The 27,418-nt window shown below is 45.5% G+C and overlaps 1 protein-coding gene across 1 annotated transcript in view; it reads right to left on the minus strand.

Annotated features, from left to right (window-relative positions):
• LOC144506217 (ubiquitin-associated and SH3 domain-containing protein A-like) overlaps positions 1-27,418 on the minus strand; it is a 218,525-nt gene that overhangs the window by 158,925 nt on the left and 32,182 nt on the right. Inside the window, exons 3-5 of the mRNA XM_078232078.1 lie at positions 26,042-26,228; positions 20,176-20,374; positions 15,437-15,606 (exon numbers count right to left, since the gene is read on the minus strand). Of these exons, the coding sequence (XP_078088204.1) occupies positions 15,437-15,606; positions 20,176-20,374; positions 26,042-26,228 (556 nt within the window). The remainder of the gene's footprint in view (positions 1-15,436; positions 15,607-20,175; positions 20,375-26,041; positions 26,229-27,418) is intronic.

Below are 27,418 nucleotides of genomic sequence, written 5' to 3' on the forward strand. Positions count from 1 at the left end.
GTGCAGAATGTAGTGTTACAATCATAGCTAGGATGTAGAGAAAGATCAACTTAATGCGAGGTAGGTCCATTCAAAAGTCTGATGGCAGCAGGGAAGAAGCTGTCCTTGAGTCGGTTGGTACGTGACCTCAACACCGGTGCCCGACAAGGCTGTGTTCTCAGCCCCCTACATTCTTCTCCTCAGCCTCCTTATACACCCAGGACTGTGTGGCCAAATTCCCCTCCAATTCGATTTTCAAGTTTGCTGATGACACCAGTGGGACAGATCTCAAACAATGATGAGACAGAGAATCTGTCAACGATAATAATCTCTCCCTCAATGTCAACAAAACGAAGGAGATTGTCATCGACTTCAGGAAGCGAAGAGGAGAACATGCTCCTATCTACACCAACGAGGATGAAGTAGAAAGGGTCAAGAGCTTCAGGTTTTTAGGTGTCCAGATCACCAACAATCTGTCCTGGTCCCCCTATGTCGACACTATAAAGAACAAAGAACAAAGAACAGTACAGCACAGGAAACAGGCCCTTCGGCCCTCCAAGCCTGTGCCGCTCCTTGGTCCAACTAGACCAATCGTTTGTATCCCTCCATTCCCAGGCTGCTCATGTGACTATCCAGGCAAGTCTTAAACGATGTCAGCGTGCCTGCCTCCACCACCCTACTTGGCAGCGCATTCCAGGCCCCCACCACCCTCTGTGTAAAAAACGTCCCTCTGATGTCTGAGTTATACTTCGCCCCTCTCAGCTTGAGCCCGTGACCCCTCGTGATCGTCACCTCCGACCTGGGAAAAAGCTTCCCACTGTTCACCCTATCTATACCCTTCATAATCTTGTATACCTCTATTAGATCTCCCCTCATTCTCCGTCTTTCCAAGGAGAACAACCCCAGTCTACCCAATCTCTCCTCATAGCTAAGACCCTCCATACCAGGCAACATCCTGGTAAACCTTCTCTGCACTCTCTCCAATGCCTCCACGTCCTTCTGGTAGTGCGGCGACCAGAACTGGACGCAGTATTCCAAATGTGGCCTAACCAGCGTTCTATACAGCTGCATCATCAGACTCCAGCTTTTATACTCTATACCCCGTCCTATAAAGGCAAGCATACCATATGCCTTCTTCACCACCTTCTCCACCTGTGTTGCCACCTTCAAGGATTTGTGGACTTGCACACCTAGGTCCCTCTGTGTTTCTATACTCCTGATGACTCTGCCATTTATTGTATAACTCCTCCCTACATTATTTCTTCCAAAATGCATCACTTCGCATTTATCCGGATTAAATTCCATCTGCCACCTCTCCGCCCAATTTTCCAGCCTATCTATATCCTGCTGTATTGCCCGACAATGCTCTTCGCTCTCCGCAATTCCAGCCATCTTCGTGTCATCCGCAAACTTGCTGATTACACCAGTTACACCTTCTTCCAAATCATTTATATATATCACAAATAGCAGAGGTCCCAGTACAGAGCCCTGCGGAACACCACTGGTCACAGACCTCCAGCCGGAAAAAGACCCTTCGACCACTACCCTCTGTCTCCTATGGCCAAGCCAGTTCTCCACCCATCTAGCCACTTCTCCTTGTATCCCATGAGCCTTGACCTTCTTAACCAACCTGCCATATAGTTAACTATAGTTAAGAAAGCCCACCAATGCCTCTACTTTCTCAGAAGACTAAGGAAATTTGGCATGTCGGCTACGACTCTCACCAACTTTTACAGATGCACCATAGAAAGCATTCTTTCTGGTTGTATCACAGCTTGGTATGGCTCCTGCTCTGCCCAAGACCGCAGGGAACTACAAAAGGTCGTGAATGTAGTTTCTGACTGTAAGGGATGTACATTCGTTTTTATTATACCTTTTCTCTTTACATACGTATAGAAATGTTTACAGTCAGTTTTTATGTTTCCCACTAGCTTATTTTCATGCTCTATTTTTCCCTTCTTAATCAAACCCTTGGTCCTCCTTTGTTGAATTTTAAACTGCTCCCAATCCTCAGACCTATTGCTTTTTCTTGCCAATTTGAATGCTTCTTCCTTGAATCTGATACTATCTCTAATTTCCCTTGTAAGCCACAGTTTGGCCGCAATTCCCTTACCACTCTTGCACCAAGCAGGAATTAACAACTTCGGGAGTTCACCTATTTATTCTTTAATTGCCTGTCCACTATCTTTCCTTTCAGTAATGTTTCCCAGTCCATCATGGCCAATTCATGCCTCATACCATCATAGTTATCTTTATTGAGATTCAGGACCCTGGTCTCAGAATCAACTACATCATTATCCATCTTGACAAAGAATTCTACCATATTATGGTCACTCGTCCCCAAGGGCTCTCTCACAACTAGATTGCCAATTAATCCTTTCTCATTGCAAAATACCCAGTCCAAGATGGCCTGTTCCCTTGTTGGCTCCTCAACGTATTGCTCCAGAAAACCATCCCGTATGCACTCCAGAAATTCCTCCTCAATTGTACTGTGACTAATTTGACTCTCCCAATCTCTATGCAGATTAGAGTCACCCATAATCACAGATGTTCCTTTAACACACGCATCTCTGATTTCCTGTTTAATGTTTTTCCCAACATTACCACTACCACTCCCACCAATGTTTTTTGTCTCTTGTTTCTTAACTCGACCCATACAGATTCCACATCATCTATGCTAATATCTTTCCTCAATATCGTATCAATATCATCTTTAGTCAACAATGCAACTCCACCACATTTTCTTTTCTGTCTGTCCTTCCTAAACATTGAATAGCCCTCAATGTTTAGTTCCCATTCTTGGTCACCTTGGAGCAACGTCTTCGTAATGCCAACTATATCATACACCTTTACATCTATCTGTGCAATTAATTCACCCATTTTGTTTCGATTGCTCCGAGCATTCAGGTACAAAACCTTAAAGGAGCACTTAGAACCATAGAAAATTACAGCTCAGAAACAGGCCTTTTGGCCCTTCTTGTCTGTGCTGAACCATTTTTTGCCTCATCCCACAGACAAAGAACAAAGAACAAAGAACAATACAGCACAGGAACAGGCCCTTCGGCCCTCCAAGCCCGCGCAGCTCCCCGGTCCAGGATTGAATCCTGAATCCAGGATCCCCGCCCAATTTTCCAGCCTATCTACATACCAATATCCTATCCACCGAGCTGTCCCTCACAGCTACGATGCTTTGTTCATTACAACCTATTAACTTACCCCCACCCCCCCATTCCAGACCATGTGATCTCCAGGGAGAGGCGAAAACCCAGAGTGAAAAACCCCAGGGCCAATATGGGGAAAAAAAAATCTGGGAAATTCCTCTCCGACCCCCTGAGGCGATCGAAACGAGTCCAGGAGATCACAATGGCCCCGATCGGAAAATGCTTCCCAACCCTAGTCATTTTCACTTCCACGAACACCATATGAATCCCCTGCCCCCGAGACAGGTTCCCAACTATCCGCAGTCTCACTCTGTACTGGCACCAGCAAGATGATCGTAGAATGAAGCCTTGAAACGAGAAACCAGGAACAATTAGCCCGCGCCGCTCCCTGGTCCAAACTAGATCACTCTTTTGTATCCCTCCATTCCCACTCCGTTCATATAGCTTGGACCATATCCCTCCACACCCCTCTCATCCATGAACCCGTCCAAGTTTTTCTTAAATGTTAAAAGTGACCTTGCATTTACCACTTTATCCGGCAGCTCATTCCACACTCCCACCACTCTCTGCATGAAGAAGCCCCCCCCTAATATTCCCTTTAAACTTTTCTCCTTTCACCCTTAACCCATGCCCTCTGGTTTCGTTCTCCCCTCGCTTCAGTGGAAAAAGCCTGCTTGCATTCACTCTATCTATACCCATCAAAATCTTATACACCTCTATCAAATCTCCCCTCATTCTTCTACGCTCCAGGGAATAAAGTCCCAACCTATTCAATCTCTCTCTGTAACTCAGCTTCTCAAGTCCCGGTAACATCCTTGTGAACTTTCTCTGCACTCTTTCAATCTTACTTACATCCTTCCTGTAACTAGGTGACCAAAACTGCACACAATACTCCAAATTCGGCCTCACCAATGCCTTATATAACCTTACCATAACACTCCAACTTTTATACTCGATACTCCGATTTATAAAGGCCAATGTACCAAAGGCACTCTTTACGACCCTATCCACCTGTGACGTCACTTTTAGGGAATTCTGTACCTGTATTCCCAGATCCCTCTGTTCAACTGCACTCTTCAGAGTCCTACCATTTACCCTGTACGTTCTACTTTGCTTTGTCCTTCCAAAGTGCAATATCTCACACTTGTCTGCGTTAAATTCCATTTGCCATTTTTCAGCCCATTTTTCTAGTTGGTCCAAATCCTTCTGCAAGCTTTGAAAACCTTCCTCACTGTCCACTACACCTCCAATCTTTGTATCATCAGCAAATTTGCTGATCCAATTTACCACATTATCATCCAGATCATTGAGATAGATGACAAACAACAATGGACCCATCACCGATCCCTGCGGCACACCACTAGTCACAGGCCTCCACTCAGAGAAGCAATCCTCCACAACCACTCTCTGGCTTCTTCCATTGAGCCAGTGTCTAATCCAATTTACTATCTCCCCATGTATACCCAGCGACTGAACCTTCCTAACTAACCTCCCATGAGGGACCTTGTCAAAGGCCTTGCTGAAATCCAGGTAGACAACCTCCACCACCTTCCCTTCATCCACTTTCCTGGTAACCTCCTTGAAAAACTCTAATAGATTGGTCAAACATGACCTACCACGCACAAAGCCATGTTGACTCTCCCTAATAAGTCCCTGTCTATCCAAATATTTGTAGATCCTATCCCTTATCACACCTTCCAATAACTTGCCCACCACCGACGACAAACTTACTGGCCGATAATTTCCCGGATTTCTTTTGGAACCTTTTTTAAACAACGGAACAACATGAGCCACCCTCCAATCATCCGGCACCTCCCCCGTGAATACTGACATTTTAAATATGTCTGCCAGGGCCCCTGCAAGTTCAACACTATCTTCCCTCAAGGTCCGTGGGAATACCCTGTCTGGTCCTGGGGATTTATCCACTCTGATTTGCCTCAAGACAGCAAGCACTTCCTCCCCTTTAATCTGTAAAGGTTCCATGACCTCCCTACCTGTTTGCCCTATTTCCGTAGACTCCATGCCCGTTTCCTCAGTAAATACGGATGCAAAAAAACCATTTAGTATCTCCCCCATCTCTTTTGGTTCCATACACAGTCTACCACTCTGGTCTTCAAGAGGACCAATTTTACCCTCACTATCCTTTTGCCCCTAACATACCTATAGAAGCTCTTTGGATTTTCCTTCACTCTGTCTGCCAAAGCAACCTCATGTCTTCTTTTCGCCCTCCTGATTTCCCTCTTAAGTAGCTTCTTGCACTTTTTATACTCCTCGAGCATCTGATCTGTTCCTTGCTGCCTGTACATTTCATACAACTCTCTCTTCCTCTTAATCAGTGTTACAATCTCCCTCGAGAACCAAGGTTCCTTATTCCTATTTACTTTGCCTTTAATCCTGACAGGAACATACAAACTCTGCACTCTCAAAATTTCTCCTTTGAAGGCCTCCCACTTTCCATTTACATCCTTACCAGAGAACAGCCTGTGCCAATCCACACTTCCCAGATCCCTTCTCATTTCATCAAATTTGGCCTTTTTCCAGTTCAGAACTTCAACCCGAGGACCAGATCTATCCTTATCCATGATCAGGGTTGAAAGTAATGGCATTATGATCACTGGATCCAAAGTGTTCCCTCACACTCACATCCATCACCTGCCCTAACTCATTTCCCAAGAGGAGATCCAATATCGCATCCTCTCTAGTCGGCACCTCTATATACTGATGTAGAAAATTCTCCTGAACACATTTTACAAACTCTACCCCGTCTAAACCTTTAACAGTATGCGAGTCCCAATCTATATGTGGAAAATTAAAATCCCCTACTATCACAACTTTGAGTTTCTTGCAGTTGTCAGCTATCTCTCTGCTGATTTGCTCCTCCAATTCTCGCTGACTATTGGGTGGTCGAGAATACAACCCCATTAATGTGGTCATACCTTTCCTATTTCTCAGCTCCACCCACAGTGCCTCTGTAGACAAGCTCCTTAATCTATCCTGCCTGAGTACCGCTGTAACATTTTCCCTGACCAACAATGCCACCCCCCCCACCTTTTATCCCTCTGCCTCTATCCCGCCTGAAACATTGGAACCCCAGAACATTGAGCTGCCAGTCCTGCCCCTCCTGTAGCCAAGTTTCACTAATGGCTATAATGTCATATTTCCATGTGTCTATCCACGCCTTCAGCTCATCTGCCTTCCCCACAATACTCCTGGCATTGAAATAGACACACCTCAAAAGGTTATTTCCACCACACTCAACCCTTCCATTTGTGATTTTACTTGAACTAACCTGTCTTTTTACCCCTGCTCCACTATCTGCTCTGACACTCTGGTTCCCATCCCCCTGCAAATCTAGTTTAAACGCTCCCCAATAACACTAGCGAACCTCCCTGCAAGTATATTGGTCCCCTTGTAGTTTAGGTGTAACCCGTCTCTCTTGTACAGGTCCCACCTGCCCCAGAAGAGGTCCCAATGATCCAAGAATCGGAAACCCTGCCCCCTACACCAGTTCCTCAGCCACGTGTTCATCCGCCCAAGCATCCTACTCCTGCCCTCACTGGCACGTGGTACAGGTAGCAATCCTGAGATTACTACCCTCGGGGTCCTGCTTTTTAACTTCCTTCCAAGCTCTTTGTACTCACTCTTTAGGACCTCCTCACTCTTCCTACCTACGTCATTTGTACCGATGTGTACCACGACATCTGGCTAATCACCTTCCCACTTTAGAACGCTGTGCACGCAATCAGAGACATCCCTGACCTTGGCACCCGGGAGGCAACAAACCATGCGGGAGTCTCTGTCCTGACCACAGAACCTCCTGTCCGTACCTCTGACCATTGAGTCCCCTATCACTACTGCTCTCCTCTTCTTCCTCCCACCCTTTTGTGCTGTAGAACCAGACTCAGTATCAGAGTTCCGGCTGTCGCAGCTTGTCCCAGGTAAAGCATCTCCCACAACAGTATCCAATTCAGTATACCTGTTGTGGAGGGGTATGGCCACAGGGGAACCCTGCTCTGCCTGTCCTTTCACATTTCCATTTCCTCTCCTTATAGTAACCCAATTTCCTGTGCTCTGCCGCTTAGGTGTAACTACCTCCCTAAAGCTACTGTCTATAAACTCCTCATTCTCCCGAATTAGATGGAGGTCATCAAGCTCCTTCTCCAGTTCCCTAACACGCTTTGCTAGCAGCTGCAGCTGGATGCATCTTTTTCAGGTGTTGTCGTCAGGGATACCAGGGGTCTCCCTGATCTCCCACATCCTGCAAGAGGAGCATTCCAACATCTTGCCTGGCATTTTTTTTTACTCTGGGGAAAAACAAGAATAAACTTTCTGAGAAAAAAAACCTATCTTGATTTTGCCTGTTCTCGCCGAAGCCCGTTGAGCCAAAGCCCTTCAGCTCTCACTCTGCACCCTGCTCACTCCACTGCCCACTACAACGCTGCCCGCTGAATACTTTTAACGTTTCTTTTCCCTTTCCTACTATTTTTTTACTTGGTCCTTATCTGACTCTGGCCCTTGATTTCTCTGCCTATCACTTTCCTTATTCTCCTTACTGTCTTTTCCTCTTCTGCTTAATTTCCCCTGCTCTGAATCCTTGCAAAGGTTCCCATCCCACTGCCATATTAGTTTAAACCTTCCCCAACCACTCTAGCAAATCTCCATTGACTGCAGTGGGACCGGAGGATCCCAGGTGCAAGCGAGGTCGGAGAATTCCGGCCTTGGAAAACAGTGGCAGGATTGGACAGAGTCAGCATTGATTTACAAAAGGGAAATCATGCTTGGCCAATCTACGGGAACTCCTCAAGGATGTAAGTAGTAGAGTTGATGGGGTGGTCCAGTGGATGTGGTTTATTTGGACTTTCAGAAGCCTTTTAACAAAGTCCCACGTAAGAGATTTGCATAAAATTAAAGTAAATGGGATTGAGGTTAGTGTGTTGAGATGGATAGAAACTGATAGGCAGACAGGAAACAAAATGTAAGGATAAATAGGTAATTTTCAAATGGCAGGCACTGACCAGTGGGGTACCAGGGGGATCATTGCTGGAACCCTAGCTATTCACAACATATGTTAATGATTTAGATGAGGAACAAAATGTATTATCCCCAAATTTGGAAATGACACAAAGTTGGGTGGGAGGGTGAGCTGTGAAGAGGATACAGAGATGCTTCAGTGTGATTTGGACAATTTGAGTGAGTGGGAAAATGCATGGCAGATGCAGTATAATGTGGATAAATGTGAGGTTATCCACTTAGGTAGCAAAAACGGGAAGGCAGATTATTATCTGAATGGACATAAAGAACAAGAACAAAGAAAATTTACAGTACAGGAACAGGCCCTTCAGCCCTCCAACCATGCACCTGTATATAAGTGAAGAGAGGGTACCATAACATCATGAGATATAGAACAGAGAACATAGAACAGTACAGCACAGAACAGGCCCTTCGGCCCACGATGTTGTGCCGAGCTTTATCTGAAACCAAGATCAAGCTATCCCACTCCCTATCATCCTGGTGTGCTCCATGTGCCTATCCAATAACTGCTTAAATGTTTCTAAAGTGTCTGACTCCACTATCACTGCAGGCAGTCCATTCCACACCCCAACCACTCTCTGCGTAAAGAACCTACCTCTGATATCCGTCCTGTATCTCCCACCACGAACCCTATAGTTATGCCCCCTTGTAATAGCTCCATCCACCCGAGGAAATAGTCTTTGAACGTTCACTCTATCTATCCCCTTCATCATTTTATACACCTCTATTAAGTCTCCCCTCAGCCTCCTCCGCTCCAGAGAGAACAGCCCTAGCTCCCTCAACCTTTCCTCATATGACCTACCCTCCAAACCAGGCAGCATCCTGGTAAATCTCCTCTGCACTCCTTCCAGCGCTTCCACATCCTTCCTATAGTGAGGTGACCAGAACTGCACACAATATTCCAAATGTGGTCTCACCAAGGTCCTGTACAGTTGCAGCATAACCCCACGGCTCTTAAACTCCAACCCCCTGTTAATAAAAGCTAACACACTACAGGCCTTCTTCACAGCTCTATCCACTTAAGTGGCAACCTTTAGAGATCTGTGGATATGGACCCCAAGATCTCTCTGTTCCTCCACAGTCTTCAGAACCCTACCTTTGACCCTGTAATCCACATTTAAATTTGTCCTACCAAAATGAATCACCTCACATTTATCAGGGTTAAACTCCATTTGCCATTTTTCAGCCCAGCTTTGCATCCTATCTATGTCTCTTTGCAGCCTACAACAGCCCTCCACCTCATCCACTACTCCACCAATCTTGGTGTCATCAGCAAATTTACTGATCCACCCTTCAGCCCCCTCCTCTAAGTCATTAATAAAAATCACAAAGAGCAGAGGACCAAGCACTGATCCCTGCGGCACACCGCTAGCAACCTGCCTCCAATCCGAAAATTTTCCATCGACCACCACCCTCTGTCTTCGGTCAGACAGCCAGTTGCCTATCCAATCGGCAACAGAATGAAGGAACAGAATGAGACCATTTGGCCCATCGAGTCTGCTCCGCCATTCAATCATGGCTGATAAGTTTCTCATCCCCATTCTCCTGCCTTTTCTCCATAACCTTTGATCCTCTTAGCAATCAAGAACCTACCTATCTCTGTCTTAAATAAACTCAAAGACCTGACCTCCACAGCTTTCTGTAGCAACGAATTCCATGGATTCATCACCCTCTAGCGAAGAAAGTCTTCCTCATCTCAGTTCTGAAAGATTGTCCCTTTACTGATCTTATTGAATGGCGGGGCAGGCTCGAGGGGCTAGATGGCCTACTCCTGCTCCTATTTCTTATGTTCTTATGTTCTTATGTTCTTAATCTGAGACTGCGCCTTCGGATCCTTGTCTTGGCCATGCTAAATTCTCAGTGTACCCAAATGGGCGCTGGAGTGTGACGACTCGGGGATTTTCACAGTAACTTCATTGCAGTGTTAATGTAAGCCTACTTGTGACATGAATAAACTTTAAACTCTACTGGCCCAAAAGTTAAAAATTCTAAATTGGGGCAAGGCCAATTTTGATGGTATCAGACAGGAAGTTTCAAAAGTTGATTGGGAGAATCTGTTGGCAGGCAAAGGGATGGCTGGTAAGTGGGAGACTTTCAAAAGTGTGTTAACCAGGGTTCAGGGTAAGCCCATTCCTCTTAGAGTGAAGGGCAAGGCTGGTAGAAGTAGGGAACCCTGGATGACTCGAGACTCGGCCCTGGTCAAGAAGAAGAAGGAGGCACATGACATGCATAGGCAGCTGGGATCAAGTGGATCCCTTGAAGAGTATAGAGGGTGAAGGGGTAGATCTAAGAGAGAAATCAGGAGGGTAAAAAGGGGACACGAGATTGCTTTGGCAGATAAGGCAAAGGAGAATCCAAAGAGGGCGGCGCGGTAGCACAGTGGTTAGCACTGCTGCTTCACAGCTCCAGGGTCCCGGGTTCGATGCTCGGGTCACTGTCTGTGTGGAGTTTGCACATTCTCCTCGTGTCTGCGTGGGTTTCCTCCGGGTGCTCCGGTTTCCTCCCACAGTCCAAAGATGTGTGGGTTAGGTTGATTGGCCAGGTTAAAAAAATTGCCCGTTAGAGTCCTGGGATGCATAGGTTAGAGGGATTAGCAGGTAAAATATGTGGGGTAGGGCCTGGGTGGAATTGTGGTCGGTGCAGACTCGATGGGCCGAATGGCCTCCTTCTGCACTGTAGGGATTCTATGATGAATTCTATGAGGTGCCTGAAGATTGGAGGGTCGCAAATGTTGAGCCTTTGTCTAAGAAGGGCTGCAGGGAAAAGCCTGGGAACTACAGGCCGATGAGCTCCGCATCTGTAGTGGGTAAGTTGTTAGAAGGTATTCTGAGACACAGGATCTACAGGCATTTAGAGAGGCAAGGATTCGGGACTGTCAGCATGGCTTTGAGAGTGGAAAATCATGTCTCACGAATTTGATTGAGTTTCTTTGAAGGGATAACCAAGAAGGGAGATGAGGGCAGTGTAGTTGACATTGTCTATATGGACTTTAGCAAGGGCATTGACAAGGTACTGCATGGCAGGTTGTTGCATAAGGTTAAATCTCACAGGATTCAGGGTGAGGTAGCCAAATGGATACAAAATTGGCTTGATGACAGAAGACAGAGGGTGGTTGTAGAGGGTTGTTTTTCAAACTGGAGGCCTGTGACCAGCGGTGTGCCTCAGGGATCGGTGCTGGGTCCACTATTATTTGTCATTTATATTAATGATTTGGATGAGAATTTACAAGACATGGTTAGTAAGTTTGCAGATGTCACCAAGATTGGTGGCATAGTGGACAGTGAAGAAGGTTATCTAGGATTGTAATGGGATCTTGATCAATTGGGCCAGTGGGCTGATGAATGGCAGATGGAGTTTAATTTCGATAAATGCGAGGTGATGCATTTTGGTAGATCGAACCAGGGCACTCACCACCCTCTGTGTGGAAAAATTGCCCCTCTGGACCCTTTTATATCTCTCTCCCCTCATCTTAAACCTATGCCCTCTAGTTTTAGACTTCCCTACCTTTGGGAAAAGATATTGACTATCTAACTGATCTATGTCCCTCATTATTTATAGACCTCGATAACACTCCTCAACCTTCTACACTCAAGGGAAAAAAGTCCGAGTCTATCCAGCCTCTCCTTATAACTCAAACCATCAAGTCCCGATAGCATCCTAGTAAATTTCTTCTGCACTCTTTCTAGTTTAATAATATCTTTTCTATAATAGGGTGACCAGAACTGTACACAGTATTCCAAGTGTGGCCTTACCAATGTCTTGTACAACTTCAACAAGACGTCCCAATTCCTGTATTCAATGTTCTGACCAATGAAACCAAGCATGCTGAATGCCTTCTTCACCACTCTGTCCACCTGTGACTCCACTTTCAAGGAGCTATGAACATGTACCCCGAGATCTCTTTGTTCTGTAACTCTCCCCAACACCCTACCATTAACTGAGTAAGTCCTGCCCTGGTTCAATCTACCAAAATGCATCACTTCACATTTATCTAAATTAAACTCCATCTGCCATTCGTCAGCCCATTGGCCCAATTGACCAAGATCCCATTGCAATCCGAGATAATCTTCCTCACTGTCCACTATTGCAATGTTAATGTAAGCTAACTTGTGACACTAATAAACAAATAAACTTAAAAGGTGGACAGGGTGGTGAAGAAGGCATTCAGCATGCCTGGTTTAATTGGTCAGAACATTGAATACAAGAGTTGGGATGTCTTGTTGAAGTTGTACAAGACATTAGTAAGGCCACACTTGGAATACTGTGTACAGTTCTGGTCACCCTATTACAGAAAGAATATTATTAAACTAGAAAGAGCACAGAAAAGATTTACTAGGATGCTATCGGAACTCGATGGTTTGAGTTATAAGGAGAGGCTGGATAGACTGGGCCTTCTTTCCCTGTAACGTAGAAGGCTTAGGGTAATCTTATGGAGGTCTATAAAATAATGAGGGGCATAGGTGACATAGATAGTCAACTTCTTTTCCCAAAGGTAGGGGAGTCTAAAATTAGAGGGCATAGGTTTAAGGTGAGAGGGGAGAGATACAAAAGGGTCCAGAGGGGAGATTTTTTCACTCAGCGGGTGGTGAGTGTCTGGAACGAGCTGCGAGAGGCAGTAGTAGAAGCGGGTACAACTTTGTCTTTTAGAAAGCATTTAGACAGTTACATGGAAAAGATGGGTATAGAGGGATATGGGCCAAACGCGGGCAATTGAGACTAGCTTAGTGGTAAAAACTGGGTGGTACGGACAAGTTGGGCTGAAGGGCCTGTTTCTATGCTGTAAACCTCTATGACTCTAAACGACAGCTACAAGACAATTTAAATTACTAACAAATAAAAATGGATCCTGCCATGATCATGATGAGTGCTCTTACGGGCAGAAGGATTTTGTGCCCATGTTTGCTACGAGTGCAAATGCGACATGGGCGCAAAATCCTGCTAGTGTCGGGAAACAAGATTCTCACCAGTAAGATTTCATTTCCTGAATTTGCCCACCCCTCACTGGTTATTTGCCATGCTCAAACAGGATGGGAATCTTTCTCATTTCCATCCATTTTAATAAAGGGCTTTCCAGCGACTTGGTCCTCCCCCATACCTCACTGATGTGATTTCCAATAGGTATATAAAAAAGGGAACCAGTCGAGAGGGTCCCACCGGGGATGCTAAGGTAAGTCTAGCCCCCGGGGTAGAGGGATATGCCCAGGCAATGTGTTGGCACTGCCCTGGTGCTGCCCCTGCACAGGTTGGCACTGCACACTGGCAGTGCTAGGGTGGCAGAACAAGGAGTGGGTCCTCTGGGGAGCCCCATTCAGGGTGGCATTTCCCTTATATGCCGAGGCATGGTTTGGGGGAGTTGGTGCTTGTGAGCAGGTGTGCGTCTATGGTTGTAGTGGTGTGGCAGGGAGAGAGCCCCCAGCATGTTCTTGATCAGGGGGGTGGAGCGGAGGGTCGCCTCGATGCTTATGTGGGAGGCTGGAGGATAGCAAATGTTGTCCCCTTGTTCAAGAAGGGGAGTAGGGACAACCCTGGTAATTATAGACCGGTGAGCCTTACTTCTGTTGTGGGCAAAGTATTGGAAAGGATTATAAGAGATAGGATTTATAATCACCTAGAAAGGAATAATTTGATTAGGGATAGTCAGCACGGTTTTGTGAAGGGTAGGTCGTGCCTCACAAACCTTATTGAGTTCATTGAGAAGGTGACCAAAGAGATGGATGAGGGTAAAGCGGTTGATGTGGTGTATATGGATTTCAGCAAAGCATTTGATAAAGTTCCCCATGGTAAGCTTTTGCAGAAAATACGGACACATGGGATTGAGGGTGATTTAGTGGTTTGGATCAGGAATTGGCTAGCTGTAAGAAAACAGAGGGTGGTGGCTGATGGAAAATATTCATCCTGGAGTTCAGTTACTAGTGCTGTACCGCAAGGATCTGTTTTGGGGCCACTGCTGTTTGTCATTTTTATTAATGACTTGGATGAGGGCGTGGAAGGATGGATTAGTAAATTTGCGGATGACACTAAAGTCGGTGGAGTTGTAGACAGTGCGGAGAGAAGTGGCAGGTTATAGAGGGACATAGATAAGCTGCAGAGCTGGGCTGAGAGGTGGCAAATGGAGTTGAATGCGGAAAAGTGTGAGGTGATTCACTTTGGAAGGAGTAACAGGAATACAGAGTACTGGGCTAATGGTAAGATACTTGGTAGTGTGGATGAACAGAGGGATCTGGGTGTTCATGTGCATAGATCCCTGAAAGTTGGCACCCAGGTTGATAGGGTTGTTAAGAAGGCGTACGGTGTGTTAGCTTTTATTGGTAGAGGGATTGAGTTTCAGAGCCAGGAGGTCATGCTGCAACTGTACAAAACTCTGGTGCGGCCGCATTTGGAGTATTGCGTACAGTTCTGGTCGCCGCATTATAGGAAAGATGTGGAAGTGTTGGAAAGGGTGCAGAGGAGATTTACCAGGATGTTGCCTGGTATGGTGGGAAAATCGTATGAGGAAAGGCTGAGGGGCTTGAGGTTGTTTTCGTTAGAGAGAAGAAGGTTGAGAGGTGACTTAATAGAGGCATACAAGATGATCAGAGGATTAGATAGGGTGGATAGTGAGAGCCTTTTTCCTCAGATGGCAATGGCTAGCATGAGGGGACATAGCTTTAAATTGAGGGGTGAGAGATATAGGACAGATGTTAGAGGTAGGTTCTTTACTCAGAGAGTAGTAAGGGCGTGGAATGCCCTGCCTGCAGCAGTGGTGGACTCGTCAACGTTGAGAGCGTTCAAATGGTTATTGGATAAACATATGGATGATATTGGAATAGTGTAGATTAGAGGGGCTTTAGATTGGTTCCACTGGTCGGCGCAACATCGAGGGCTGAAGGGCCTGTACTGCGCTGTAATGTTCTATGTTCTATGTATTTATTTTCAGTGCAGATTGGGGCACTCTTTAAGTGTCCTTGATGTCTGTGGAGATTGTCTTGCTTGCTCTATCAGACTCCACACACAGGGTTTTCTGCACAGAGAGCCAGAAAGTCTGGTCTGAAAATTAGCATCTGGAAAGATCCAGGCCAGTTTTCAGTCAGAGCCTGACACTGAGAAAGTTTGGCAAAATTCCACCTTTGATGTGAGCTTTGCCTGCCCCAGAAGGGAAGGTGGGAGAATCCTACGTTTCACATAAGATCTGCACAATTATGATATGCAGTTACATCTATATTGTTTCTTCCCCTCATCTCCACTGCAAATACTCTATAATTCATCAAAACACATAGCCAGTTTACCTGATAATGTACAAATCGCATGTCTCTGGAATAAAGAGCTGCTGTCCATTGACAGCTAACCCCCAATGCAATAGCTCGAGCAAGCTCTTCCAACTTCCACTGCTGTTGTATCTGAAACTTGTGAGACAGTGTAAGGTGCAGTTGCTTGTTGTAAAGTTCAATATGACAATCTGTTTGGAAATAAAGCAAAACCATAATTCAGTCGAAATCAGACAAATACTGGAAAGCATCCCTGCAATGGGAAAGGTCACCAGATATCTTGAATGTTCAGGAAAAGAGCAATAACCACAATGAACAGTTAATTACATGATCATCCCAAAACTCCCCCCACAGTCTCAGAGGCCATGAATTCCTCCCCTCCGCCTCCCCACCACCCCACTTGGAGCTCGCAACTCCCCCCTTAGTCTCTGGTGCCTGTGATGTCACTGATGGTCTCTAGTGCATCTCAATGCTTCCACACAATGGGCAGGAGGAAAGTCAGTAACTCGTCACACATGATGTCCATTATACATGTGACCAGCATGTGTTTAACAGGCTGGTGTGTACTCGTTGGAGTTTAGAAGGATGAGGGGGGGATCTTACTGAAACTTACAGGATACTGAGAGGCCTGGATAGAGTGGATGTGGAGCAACTAGTGGGGAAAACTAGAACCAGGGGGCGCAACCTCACCAAAGGGACGATTCTTTAAAACAGAGATGAGGAAGAATTTTTTCAGCCAGAGAGTGGTGAATCTGTGGAACTCTTTGCCGCAGAAGGCTGTGGAGGCCGGGTCATTGAGTGTCTTTAAGACAAGATAGATAGGTTCTTGATTAATAAGAGGATAAGAGGTTATGGGGAAAAGGCAGGATAATGGGGATGAGAAAAATATCAGCAATGATTGAATGGCGGAGCAGACTTAATGGGCCGAGTGGCCTAATTCTGCTCCTATGTATTTTGGTCTTATGGTCTTATAGGTGTCTATTAAATGGTTGTGTAATGTGTGGTATCTAATAAGCAGGCCTATCAGAGGCGAGTGAGTAATGTCGGGCGTGTAACAGGTTAAATGTAGGTATGCAAGAGGCGGTAGCACATGGGTACAGGTTAATGGGTTAAATGCAGGTATGCAAGAGGGAGCAACAGTTGGGGACATAACAAGCAGCAACAACCATTTCAGCCATTTCTTATCCCACTGAACTTAAATTACCCCTTCACTCAATCTTACAGTACAGAAAGATAAAAAATCTAAAAGGAATGAAGCTGGGTGGACCACACACACCACTGACCAAAGCAACGGAGACAACAGCGGCAAAGACAGCCCTCTTGACCCTGCAAAGTCCTCCTTATCAATATCTGGAGGTTTGTGCCAATGTTGGGAGAGTTGTGTAACAGGTAAGGCAGATGAACTTAGAGCTTGGATTAGTACTGGGAACTATGACGTTGTTGCCATTACAGAGACTTGGTTAAGGGAAGGACAGGATTGGCAGCTTAACGTTCCAGGATACAGATGTTTCAGGCGGGATAGAGGGGGATGTAAAAGGGGTGGGGGAGTTGCACTACTGGTTAAGGAGAATATCACAGCTATACTGCAGGAGGACGCCTCTGAGGGCTCATACAGCGAGGCAATATGGGTAGGGCTCAGGAATAGGAAGGGTGTAGTCACACTGTTGGGGTTTACTATAGGCCACCCAACTGCCAGCGGGAGATAGAGGAACAGATATGCAGGCAGATTTTGGCAAAGTGTAAAAGTAACAGGGTTGTTGTGGTGGGTGATTTTAACTTCCCCAATATTGACTGGGACTCACTTAGTGCTAGGGGCGTGGATGGGGCAAAGTTTGTAAGGAGCATCCAGGAGGGCTTCCTGAAACAGTGTGTAGATAGTCCAACTAGGGAAGGGCCGTGCTGGACCTGGAATTGGGGAATGAGCCCGGCCAGGTGGTCGACGTTTCAGTAGGGGAGCAGTTCGGGGACAGTGACCACAATTCAGTAATCTTTAAGAGACTGATGGATAAAGATAAGTGTAGTCCTCAAGTTAAGGTGCTAAATTGGGGGAAGGCTTATTACAACAAGATTAGGCAGGAACCGAAGAATGTAGATTGGGGGCAGATATCTGAGGGCAAATCAACATCTGACATGTGGGAGGCTTTCAAGTGTAAGTTGATAGGGATTCAGGACCGGCACATTACTGTAAGGATGAAGGATAATTATGGCAAGTTTTGGAAACCTTGGACAATGAAAGATACTGTGAGCCCAGTCAAAGAGAAAAAGGAAGCATTTGTCAAAGTTAGGAGGCTTGGAACACATGAAGCAAGTGTGGGATACAAGGAAAATAGAAAGAAACTTAAGCAAGGAGTAAGAAGGGCTAAAAGGGGTCAGTAGGATTAAGGAAAATCCCAAAGCTTTTTATACATATATAAAGAGCAAGAGGGTAGCCACGGAGAGGGTTGGCCCACTCAAGGACAAGGGAGGGAATCTATGCGTGGAGCCAGAGGAAATGGGCAAGGTATTAAATGAATATTTTGCGTCAATATTCACCAAAGAGAAGGATTTGGTGGATGATGAGTCTGGGGAAGGGTGTGCCTTATATATATACTGTTTGTAATATATATAAATGATTTGGAGGAAAATGTAACTGGTTTGATGAGTAAGTTTGCGGATGACACAAAGTTTGGTGGAATGGCGGATAACGATGAGGACCGTCGGAGGATACAGCAGGATATAGATCGCTTGCAGACCTGGGCGGAGAGATAGCAGATGGAGTTTAATCAGGACAAATGTGAAGTAATGCATTTTGGAAGGTCTAATACAGATGGGAAATGTGCAGTAAATGGCAGAACCCTAAAGAGCATTGATAGGCAGAGGGATTTGTGTGAACAGGTATACAGGTCACTGAAAGTGGCAACGTAGGTGGAGAAGGTAGTCAAGAAGGCATACGGCATGCTTGCCTTCATCTGCCGGGGCACTGAGTTTAAAAATTGGCAAGTCATGTTGCAGCTTTATAGAACCTTAATTAGGTCACACTTGGAACATAATGTTCAGTTAGGTCGCCACACTACCAGAATAATGTGGAGAATTTGGAGAGGGTACAGAAAAGATTTACCAGGATGTTGCCTGGTATGGAGGGCATTAGCTACGAGGAGAGGTTGGAGAAACTTGGTTTGTTCTCACAGGAACGACGGAGGTTGAGGGGCGACCTAATAGAAGTCTTCAAGATTATGAGAGGCATGGACAGAGTAGATAGTCAGAAGCTTTTTTCGAGGGTGGAAGAGTCAATCACTAGGGGGCACAGGTTTAAGGCGCGAGGGGCAAGGCTTAAAGGAGATGTATGAGGTAGATTTTTTATGATGTGGAGATGCCGGCGTTGGACTGGGGTAAACACAGTAAGAAGTTTAACAACACCAGGTTAAAGTCCAACAGGTTTATTTGGTAGCAAAAGCCACACAAGCGTTCGAAGCTCTAAGCCCCTTCTTCAGGTGACTTCAGGACACCAAAACTGCACACAATACTCCAGGTGTGGCCTCACCAATGCCCGATACAATTGCAGCAAAACATCCCTAACCCGATACTCAAATCCTCTCGCTATGAAGGCCAACATGCCATTTGCTTTCTCTACTGCCTGCTGTACCTGCGCGCTTACTTTCAGCGACTGATGCACGAGGACACCAAGGTCTCTTTGAGTATCCACCTCTCTCAATTTACACCCATTCAAATAATAATGTCTTCCTGTTATTGCTACCAAAGTAGATAACCTCACATTTATCCACGTTGTACTGCATCTGCCATGCACATGCCCACACACTCAGCCTGTCCAAATCACGTTGAAGCATCTCTGCATCCTCCTCACAGCTCACCCTCCCACCCAACTTTGTATCATCTGCAAATTTGGAGATAATCACCAGAATTCTAGCGCCCCACCCACCACAGAATCGGAGCGGGTGAAGGGCGGACAACGGAAATGTCCATTGACCTTGGGCTGGAATTTCTGGTCTCGCTCAAGTGAGACTGCAAAATCCCCCCAATACATTTAGCTCCCTCTTCCAAATAATTAATATATAATGTGAACAATTGGGGTCCTAGCACAGATCCCTGCAGAACCCCAGTAGTCATTGACTGCCAATCAGAAAAAGACCCATTTATGCCAACTCTTTGCGTCTTATCTGCTCACCATCTCATGTGCTTTAACTTTACATAGTAGTCTATTATGTGAGACCTTGTCAAAAGTCTTCTGAAAATCAAAATAAACCACATCCACTGGTTCTCCTCGGTCAACTCTACTAGTTACATCCTCAAAGAGTTCCAACAGATTCATCAAGTATGATTTCCCCTGTGTAAATCCATGCTGACTCTGTCTGATTATGGTGAAATGCAGTTCAATGTTTCTAGTCAAGCATTTTATGTCCTAACAACATTCTGTTGAAGAAAATGATCTTTTTACCCTTCTTTGTTATTTGTCATGATATTAAATTAGTCTATTATTACCGACTCATTGCCCAATAAAATAGACTTTATGAAATCTTCAGATCATTTTGATTGGCCCTATCAGATTTGTCAGTTTTCTGTAAAAGCTTTTACGATTTTGTTCAAATCCCAGAACTCTCTAGGATTTACACTTGCTTTTCTAGTTGGTCCGTTGTGCCTCTATGGAATCATGTTATTAGTCACTTTGTTAATCAGGCACTTTACATCTGTACAATGTTTTATTTAAAGCTATTTAGAAATGTTGATACTTTGCCTCATATCAAATAAAACTGCTGTTCCTGTACCTGCCAAGGCTGTTGCTTCTGCAGCAAAGGTCAACGCAAACTGTTTGATGATGTCGGCACTTGTCTCGTCAAAGAAGTATCCGATATAACTTGGGCTTGTGTGAAGGCTTAGAGAGAGGCAGGATGGGAAACGACCCACAAACTTGTCTCCAGCTTTCTTCAATGCTTCATACAAACTCTCTGCTTTCCTGTCTTCACACTGCAGTTAAAAATACCGTTAATGACAGTTGCATTAGATCCTGGATCATTCAAAGCCTGAAAGGTCAGATTGAATAGGCAGTGGTAACAAGTGAAAAATTCTATAACTGGAGATGTGTGCCTGAAATTGATCAAATTTCCTTTTTTCAATCTCTTTGCGAAATCATTCTCCCAGTAGCATTATAGAACAAAACAAGACATTAGGATGGATTTTTCAAGCAATGTAGTTTTCAAAGAACAAAGAAAGAACAAAGAACAGTACAGCACAGGAAACAGGCCCTTCGGCCCTCCAAGCCTGTGCCGCTCATTGGTCCAACTAGACCATTCGTTTGTATCCCTCCATTCCCAGGCTGCTCATGTGACTATCCAGGTAAGTCTGAAACGATGCCAGAGTGTCTGCCTCCACCACCCTACTTGGCAGCGCATTCCAGGCCCCCACCACTCTCTGTGTAAAAACATCCCTCTGATATCTGAGTTATACCTCGCCCCTGTCACCTTGAGCCCATAACCCCTCGTGATCGTCACCTCTGACCTGGGAAAAAGCTTCCCACTGTTCACCCTATCTATACCCTTCATAATTTTGTACACCTCTATGATGTCTCCCCTCATTCTCCGTCTTTCCAGGGAGAACAAGCCCAGTTTACCCAATCGCTCCTCATAGCTAAGACCCTCCATACCAGGCAACATCCTGGTAAACCTTCTCTGCACTCTCTCTAAAGCCTCCACATCCTTCTGGTAGTGTGGCGACCAGAACTGGACGCAGTACTCCAAATGTGGCCTAACCAGCGTTCTATACAGTTGCAACATCAGACTCCAGCTTTTATACTCTATACCCCGTCCTATAAAGGCAAGCATACCATATGTCTTCTTCACCACCTTCTCCACCTGTGCTGCCACCTTCAAGGATTTGTGGACTTGCACACCCAGGTCCCTCTGTGTTTCAATACTCTTGATGGATCTGCCATTTATTGTATAACTCCCCCCTACATTAGTTCTTCCAAAATGCATCACTTCGCATTTATCCGGATTAAACTCCATCTGCCATTTCTCCGTCCAATTTTCCAGCCTATATATATCCTGCTGTATTGTCCGACAATGTATTGGGCAAAGATACCTTTATAGGACGGGGCATAGAATATAAAAGTTGGGGTCTGATGTTGCAGATGTATAGAACGTTGGTTCGGCCGCATTTGGAATACTGCGTCCAGTTCTGGTCGCCACACTACCAGAAGGACGTGGAGGCTTTGGATAGAGTACAGAGGAGGTTTACCAGGATGTTGCCTGGTATGGAGGGGCTTAGTTATGAGGAGAGATTGGGTAAACTGGGGTTGTTCTCCCTGGAAAGACGGAGGATGAGGGGAGACTTAATAGAGGTGTATAAAATTATGAAAGGCATAGATAGGGTGAACGGTGGGAAGCTTTTCCCCACGTCGGTGGTGACGTTCACGAGGGGTCATAGGTTCAAGGTGAAGGGGGGGAGGTTCAACACAGATATCAGAAGGACATATTTTACACAGAGGGTGGTGGGGGCCTGGAATGCGCTGCCAGGCAAGGTGGTGGAGGCGGACACACTGGGAACGTTTAAGACTTATCTAGATAGCCATATGAACGGAGTGGGAATGGAGGGACACAAAAGAATGGTCTAGTTTGGACCAGGGAGCGGCACGGGCTTGGAGGGCCGAAGGGCCTGTTCCTGAGCTGTATTGTTGTCTGTTCTTTGTTCTTTGTTCTTTGACAATGTTCATCGCTATCCGCAAGTCCAGCCATCTTCGTGCCATCCGCAAACTTGCTGATAACACCAGTTACACCTTCTTCCAAATCATTTATATATATCACAAATAGCAGAGGTCCCAGTACAGAGCCCTGCGGAACACCACTGGTCACAGACCTCCAGCCGGAAAAAGATCCTTCGACTGTTACCCTCTGTCTCCTGTGGCCAAGCCAGTTTTCTACGCATCTTGCCACCTCTCCTTGTATCCCATGAGCCTTAACCTTCTTAACCAACCTGCCATGACGGACTTTGTCAAATGCCTTCCTGAAATCCATATAGACGACATCCACGGCCCTTCCTTCGTCAACCATTTTTGTCACTTCCTCAAAAAACCCCACCAAATTTGTAAGGCACGGCCTCCCTCTTACAAAACCATGCTGTCTGTCACTAATGAGATTGTTCCGTTCTAAATGCGCGTACATCCTGTCTCTAAGAATCCTCTCCAACAACTTCCCTACCATGGACGTCAAACTCACCTGCCTATAATTACCCGGGTTATCCCTGCTACCCTTCTTAAATAACGGTACCACATTCGCTATCCTCCAAACCTCAGGGACCTCACCTGTGTCCAATGAAGAGACAAAGATTTCCGTCAGAGGCCCAACAATTACATCTCTTGTCTCCCTGAGCAGTCTAGGATAGATGCCATCAGGCCCTGGGGATTTGTCAGTTTTAATGTTACCTAAAAAACCTAACACTTCCTCCCTTGTAATTGAGATTCTCTCTAACGGGTCAACACCTCCCTCTGACACACTCCCAGTCAACAAGTCCCTCTCCTTTGTGAATATCGATGCAAAGTATTCATTTAGGATCTCCCCCTATTCCCTTGAGTTCTAAGCATAATTCCCCTTCTTTGTCCCTGAGAGGTCCCTGGGAGGTCCCTGAGAGGACTTACATCAGTTGCAGGGAAATTATTGGAGAGGATTCTTCGAGACAAGATTTACTCCACTTGGAAATAAATGGATGTAATAGCGAGAGGCAACATGGTTTTGTGAAGGAGAGTTTGTGTCTCACTCACTTGATCGAGTTTTTTAAGAAAGTGATGAAGGTGATTGATGAGGGTAGGGCAGTAGATGTTGTCTACATGGACTTCAGGAAGGCTTTTGATGAGGTCCCTCATGGCAGACTGGTACAGAAGATGAAGTCACATGGGATCAGAGGTGAGCTGGCAAGGTGGATACAAAACTGGCTCGTTCATAGAAGGCAGAGGGTAGCAGTGGAAGGGTGCGTTTCTGAATGGAGGGCTGTGACAAGTGGCTTTCCTCAGGGATCAGTGCTGGGACCTTTGCTGTTTGTAATATATATAAATGATTTGGAGGAAAATGTAACTGGCTTGATTAGTAAGTTTGTGGACAACACAAAGGTTGGTGGATTTGTGGATAGTGATGAGGACCATCAGAGGATACAGCAGGATAGAGATCAATTGGAATCTTCAGCGTAGACATGGTAGATGGAGTTTAATCCGGACAAATGTGAGGGAATGCATTTTGGAAGGTCTAATACGGATAGGAAATATACAGTAAATGGCAGAACCCTTAAGACCTTAGGTAGAGGGATCTGGGTGTACAGGTACACAGGTCACTGAAAGTGGCAACGCAGGTGGTGAAGGTAGTCAAGAAGGGATACGGTATCCTTGCCTTCATCGGCTGGGGCATTGAGTTTAAAAATTGGCAAGTCATGTTGCAGCTTTATAGAACCTTAGTTAGGTCGCACTTGGAATATAGTGTTCAATTCTGGTCGCCACACTACCAGAAGGATGTGGAGGCTTTGGAGAGGGTACAGAAAAGATTTACCAGGATGTTGCCTGGTATGGAGGGCATTAGCTATCAGGAGAGGTTGGGGAAACTTGGTTTGTTCTCACTGGAACGACGGAGGTTGAGAAGTGACCTGATAGAAGTCTACAAGATGATGAGAGGCATGGACAGAGTGGATAGTCAGAAGCTTTTTCCCAGGATGGAAGAGTCAATTACTAGGGGTCACAGGTTTAAGGTGCGAGGGGCAAGGTTTAAAGGAGATGTTGGCACATTTGTTACATAGAGCGTGGTGGGTGCCTGGAACCTGTGCTGGGGAAGGTATTGGAAGCTGATACGATAGTGACTTTTAAGGGGCATCTTGACAAATACATGAATAGGATGGGAATAGAGGGATATGGTCCCCGGAAGGGTAGGGGGTTTTAGTTCAGTCGGGCAGCATGATCAGTGCAGGCTTGGAGGGCCAAAGGGCCTGTTCCTGTGCTGTAATTTTCTTTGTTCTTTGTACACCTGAAGCAAACATGTATGCTCGCAGTAATGTTCGATTTGATTTATTATTGTCACATGTATTAGGTACAGTGAAAAGTATTGTTTCTTGCGTGCTATACAGACACAGCATACCATACATAGGGAAAGTAGAGAGTGCAGAATGTAGTGTTAATCATACTAGGGTGTAGAGAAAGATCAACTGAATGTGAGGTAGGTCCATTCAAACGTCTGATGGCAGCAGGGATGAAGCTGTTCTTGAGTCGGTTGGTACATGACCTCAGACTTTTGTATCTTTTCCTTAACGGAAGAAGGTGGAAGAGAGAATGTCCAAGGCGCGAGGGGCCTTTGATTATGCTGGCTGCTTTTTTGAGGCAGCAGGAAGTGTAGACAGTGTCAATGGATGGAAGGCTGGTTTGAGTGATGGACTGGGCTTCATTCATGACCCTTTGTAGTTTACTGCTGTCTTGGACAGAACAGGAGCCATACCAATCTATGATACAGCCAGAAAGAATGCTTCCTATGGTGCATCTGCAGAAGTTGGTGAAAGTTGCAGCAGACATGCTGAATTTCGTTAGCCTCCTGAGAAAATAGAGGCATTGGTGGGCTTTCTTACCAATAGCGTCCACATGGAGGGACCAGAACAGGTTGTTGGTGATCTGGACACTTAAATCCTTGAAGCTCTCGACCCTTTCTACTTCATCCCCGTTGATGTAGACAGGGGCATGTTGATGCCTATGCTTCTTGATGTCAATGACTATCTCAATCGTTTTGTTGACATTGAGGGAGAGATCATTGTCGTCGCACCAGTTCACCAGATTCTCTATCTCATTTCTGTACTCTGTCTCGTCATTGTTTGAGATCCGACCCACTATGGTGGTGTCGTCAGCAAACTTGAAAATGGAGTTGGAAGGGAATTTGGCCACACAGTCATAGGTGTATAAGGAGTATAGTAGGGGGCTGAGAACACAGCCTTGTGAGGCACCGGTGTTGAGGATGATCGTGGAGGAGGTATTGTTCCCTATCCTTAATGTCATAATCAAATGAAGTTGGGGTCTGGGCTAACTTCATAATATACCTTGGAGTTTCTGATCTGGTCCCTAACAGGTGGAGCACAATCGATGGGCCAAATGGCTCCTTTGTTTTATGGTCTGATTTAGGGGCAGCCTTCTTTGCAGCCATCCTTTGCCATTGACTAAGGAGAAATGGTTGGTGAACAAGGGGGTACCCTTTAATTAAAGTGTCCTATCACTAATGTGCTGAGGTGCTGGTGAGACTGGTGAATCAGAGGCTGCCAGACACCGATCCAACATGAATTCCCTGGGCTCAAACTTGTTTGCCTAAATGCCATGCAATATAGGGCAAAAACCTACCACTGCCATTGGCGGACTCAGCCCCGGTTATTTGTGCCCGTCATAGGCATTTGCCAATTTCCCAGGAAAATCTCTCTGGGTGAGTTTAACTGTACTCACGCAATACACACTTCACTGTAACACAGCATGGTAAGTCGCAGAGGTAGCCATTCAGCTCAACTAGCCCATCTCTCATTAGAAAACAAATGTCACTCTATGTTAAGGCTTCTATAAAGGAAACAACTGTTTAAATCACATTAATAATATTGAAGAGCTTTGCTAATATTCCACATAGGAAACTGTCTTACTGTAAAGAAATGGCAGAGAGTAACGTGCGGGAAGGTTTCGTGTGCTTTATTCCGACCACATTGTTGTTGACTTTTGGTCCAGAATGTCATTAGCTTGTCCCAGAGTGGACCTGATGGACACAGATATAGAACATATTCTTGTGGGATGAGATCAGCTAAAGTGGGGTCGTTCCGGTGAGCAAATATCCTGTTGAAAAAAATATCCTTCATCAATTTATGTGAGGTGAAACTTCAAGTGGATCAAACTGGACAATCACAATCAATGAGTTTCCCTTAAAAGGGGGCTGAGGAACCCAATGGCCTCTGTAAATTCCAGCATTCCAATTGCAATGACAGAGAATGTGCAATAGCAGAAGTGGGTCATAAATCCTCATGTTCACAGAATGTAGAGGCCTGGGGGCCTGACCTTTTTTCCATTACCCTTCCGAGTGACCGTTCCACTTTCAGTAAGGACTACTGATGTCTCAGAGGGATCTGCATCCATGCCTCAGCTTTTCACCATATTTATAAGTAATGAAGACAAAAGAAGAATGAGAGTCCGATATCTAATTTCTGACAACATAAGTTACAACAAATAATGGAGATCAGAGTAGAAAGTTACAAAGAGCATTGATAGACCAGAGTGTTTTTTCAAATGGTGAGAAGCTACAAACTGCGGAGAAGCAGAGAGGGTTATGGAATGAAGCACAGAGATCACTAAAAGCTTGGGAAAATAAATAAAGACTTGCATTTATATAGTGCCTTTCAGAACCTCAGAACACCTCATCTTCACCAGCCATGAATTACTTTTGGAATGCTGTCACTAATGCAATGTAGGAAACACAGTAGCCAATTTATAGAAACATAGAAACATAGAAAACTACAGCACAAAACAGGCCCTTCGGCCCCACAAGTTGAGCTGAACATATCCCTACCTTTTAGGCCTATAGCACAGTGGTTAGTACTGCTGCTTCACAGCTCCAGGGACCTGGGTTCGATTCCCGGCTTGGGTCACTGTCTGTGTGGAGTTTGCACATTCTCCTCGTGTCTGCGTGGGTTTCCTCCGGGTGCTCCGGTTTCCTCCCACAGTCCAAAGATGTGCGGGTTAGGATGATTGGCCATGCTAAAATTGCCCCTTAGTGTCCTGGGATGAGTAGATTAGAGGGATTAGCGGGTAAAATATGTAGGGATATGGGGGTAGGGCCTGGATGGGATTGTGGTCGGTGCAGACTCGATGGGCCGAATGGCTTCTTTCTGTACTGTAGGGTTTCTATGATTTCTATAACCCTCCATCCTATTAAGTCCCATGTACTCATCCAGGAGTCTCTTAAAGGACCCTATTGAGTTTGCCTCCACCACTACTGACGGCAGCCGATTCCACTCGCCCACCACCCTCTG

The sequence above is a fragment of the Mustelus asterias genome, chromosome 17 (assembly GCF_964213995.1).
Source record: "Mustelus asterias chromosome 17, sMusAst1.hap1.1, whole genome shotgun sequence".
In the NCBI taxonomy this organism is placed as follows: Eukaryota; Metazoa; Chordata; class Chondrichthyes; order Carcharhiniformes; family Triakidae; genus Mustelus; species Mustelus asterias.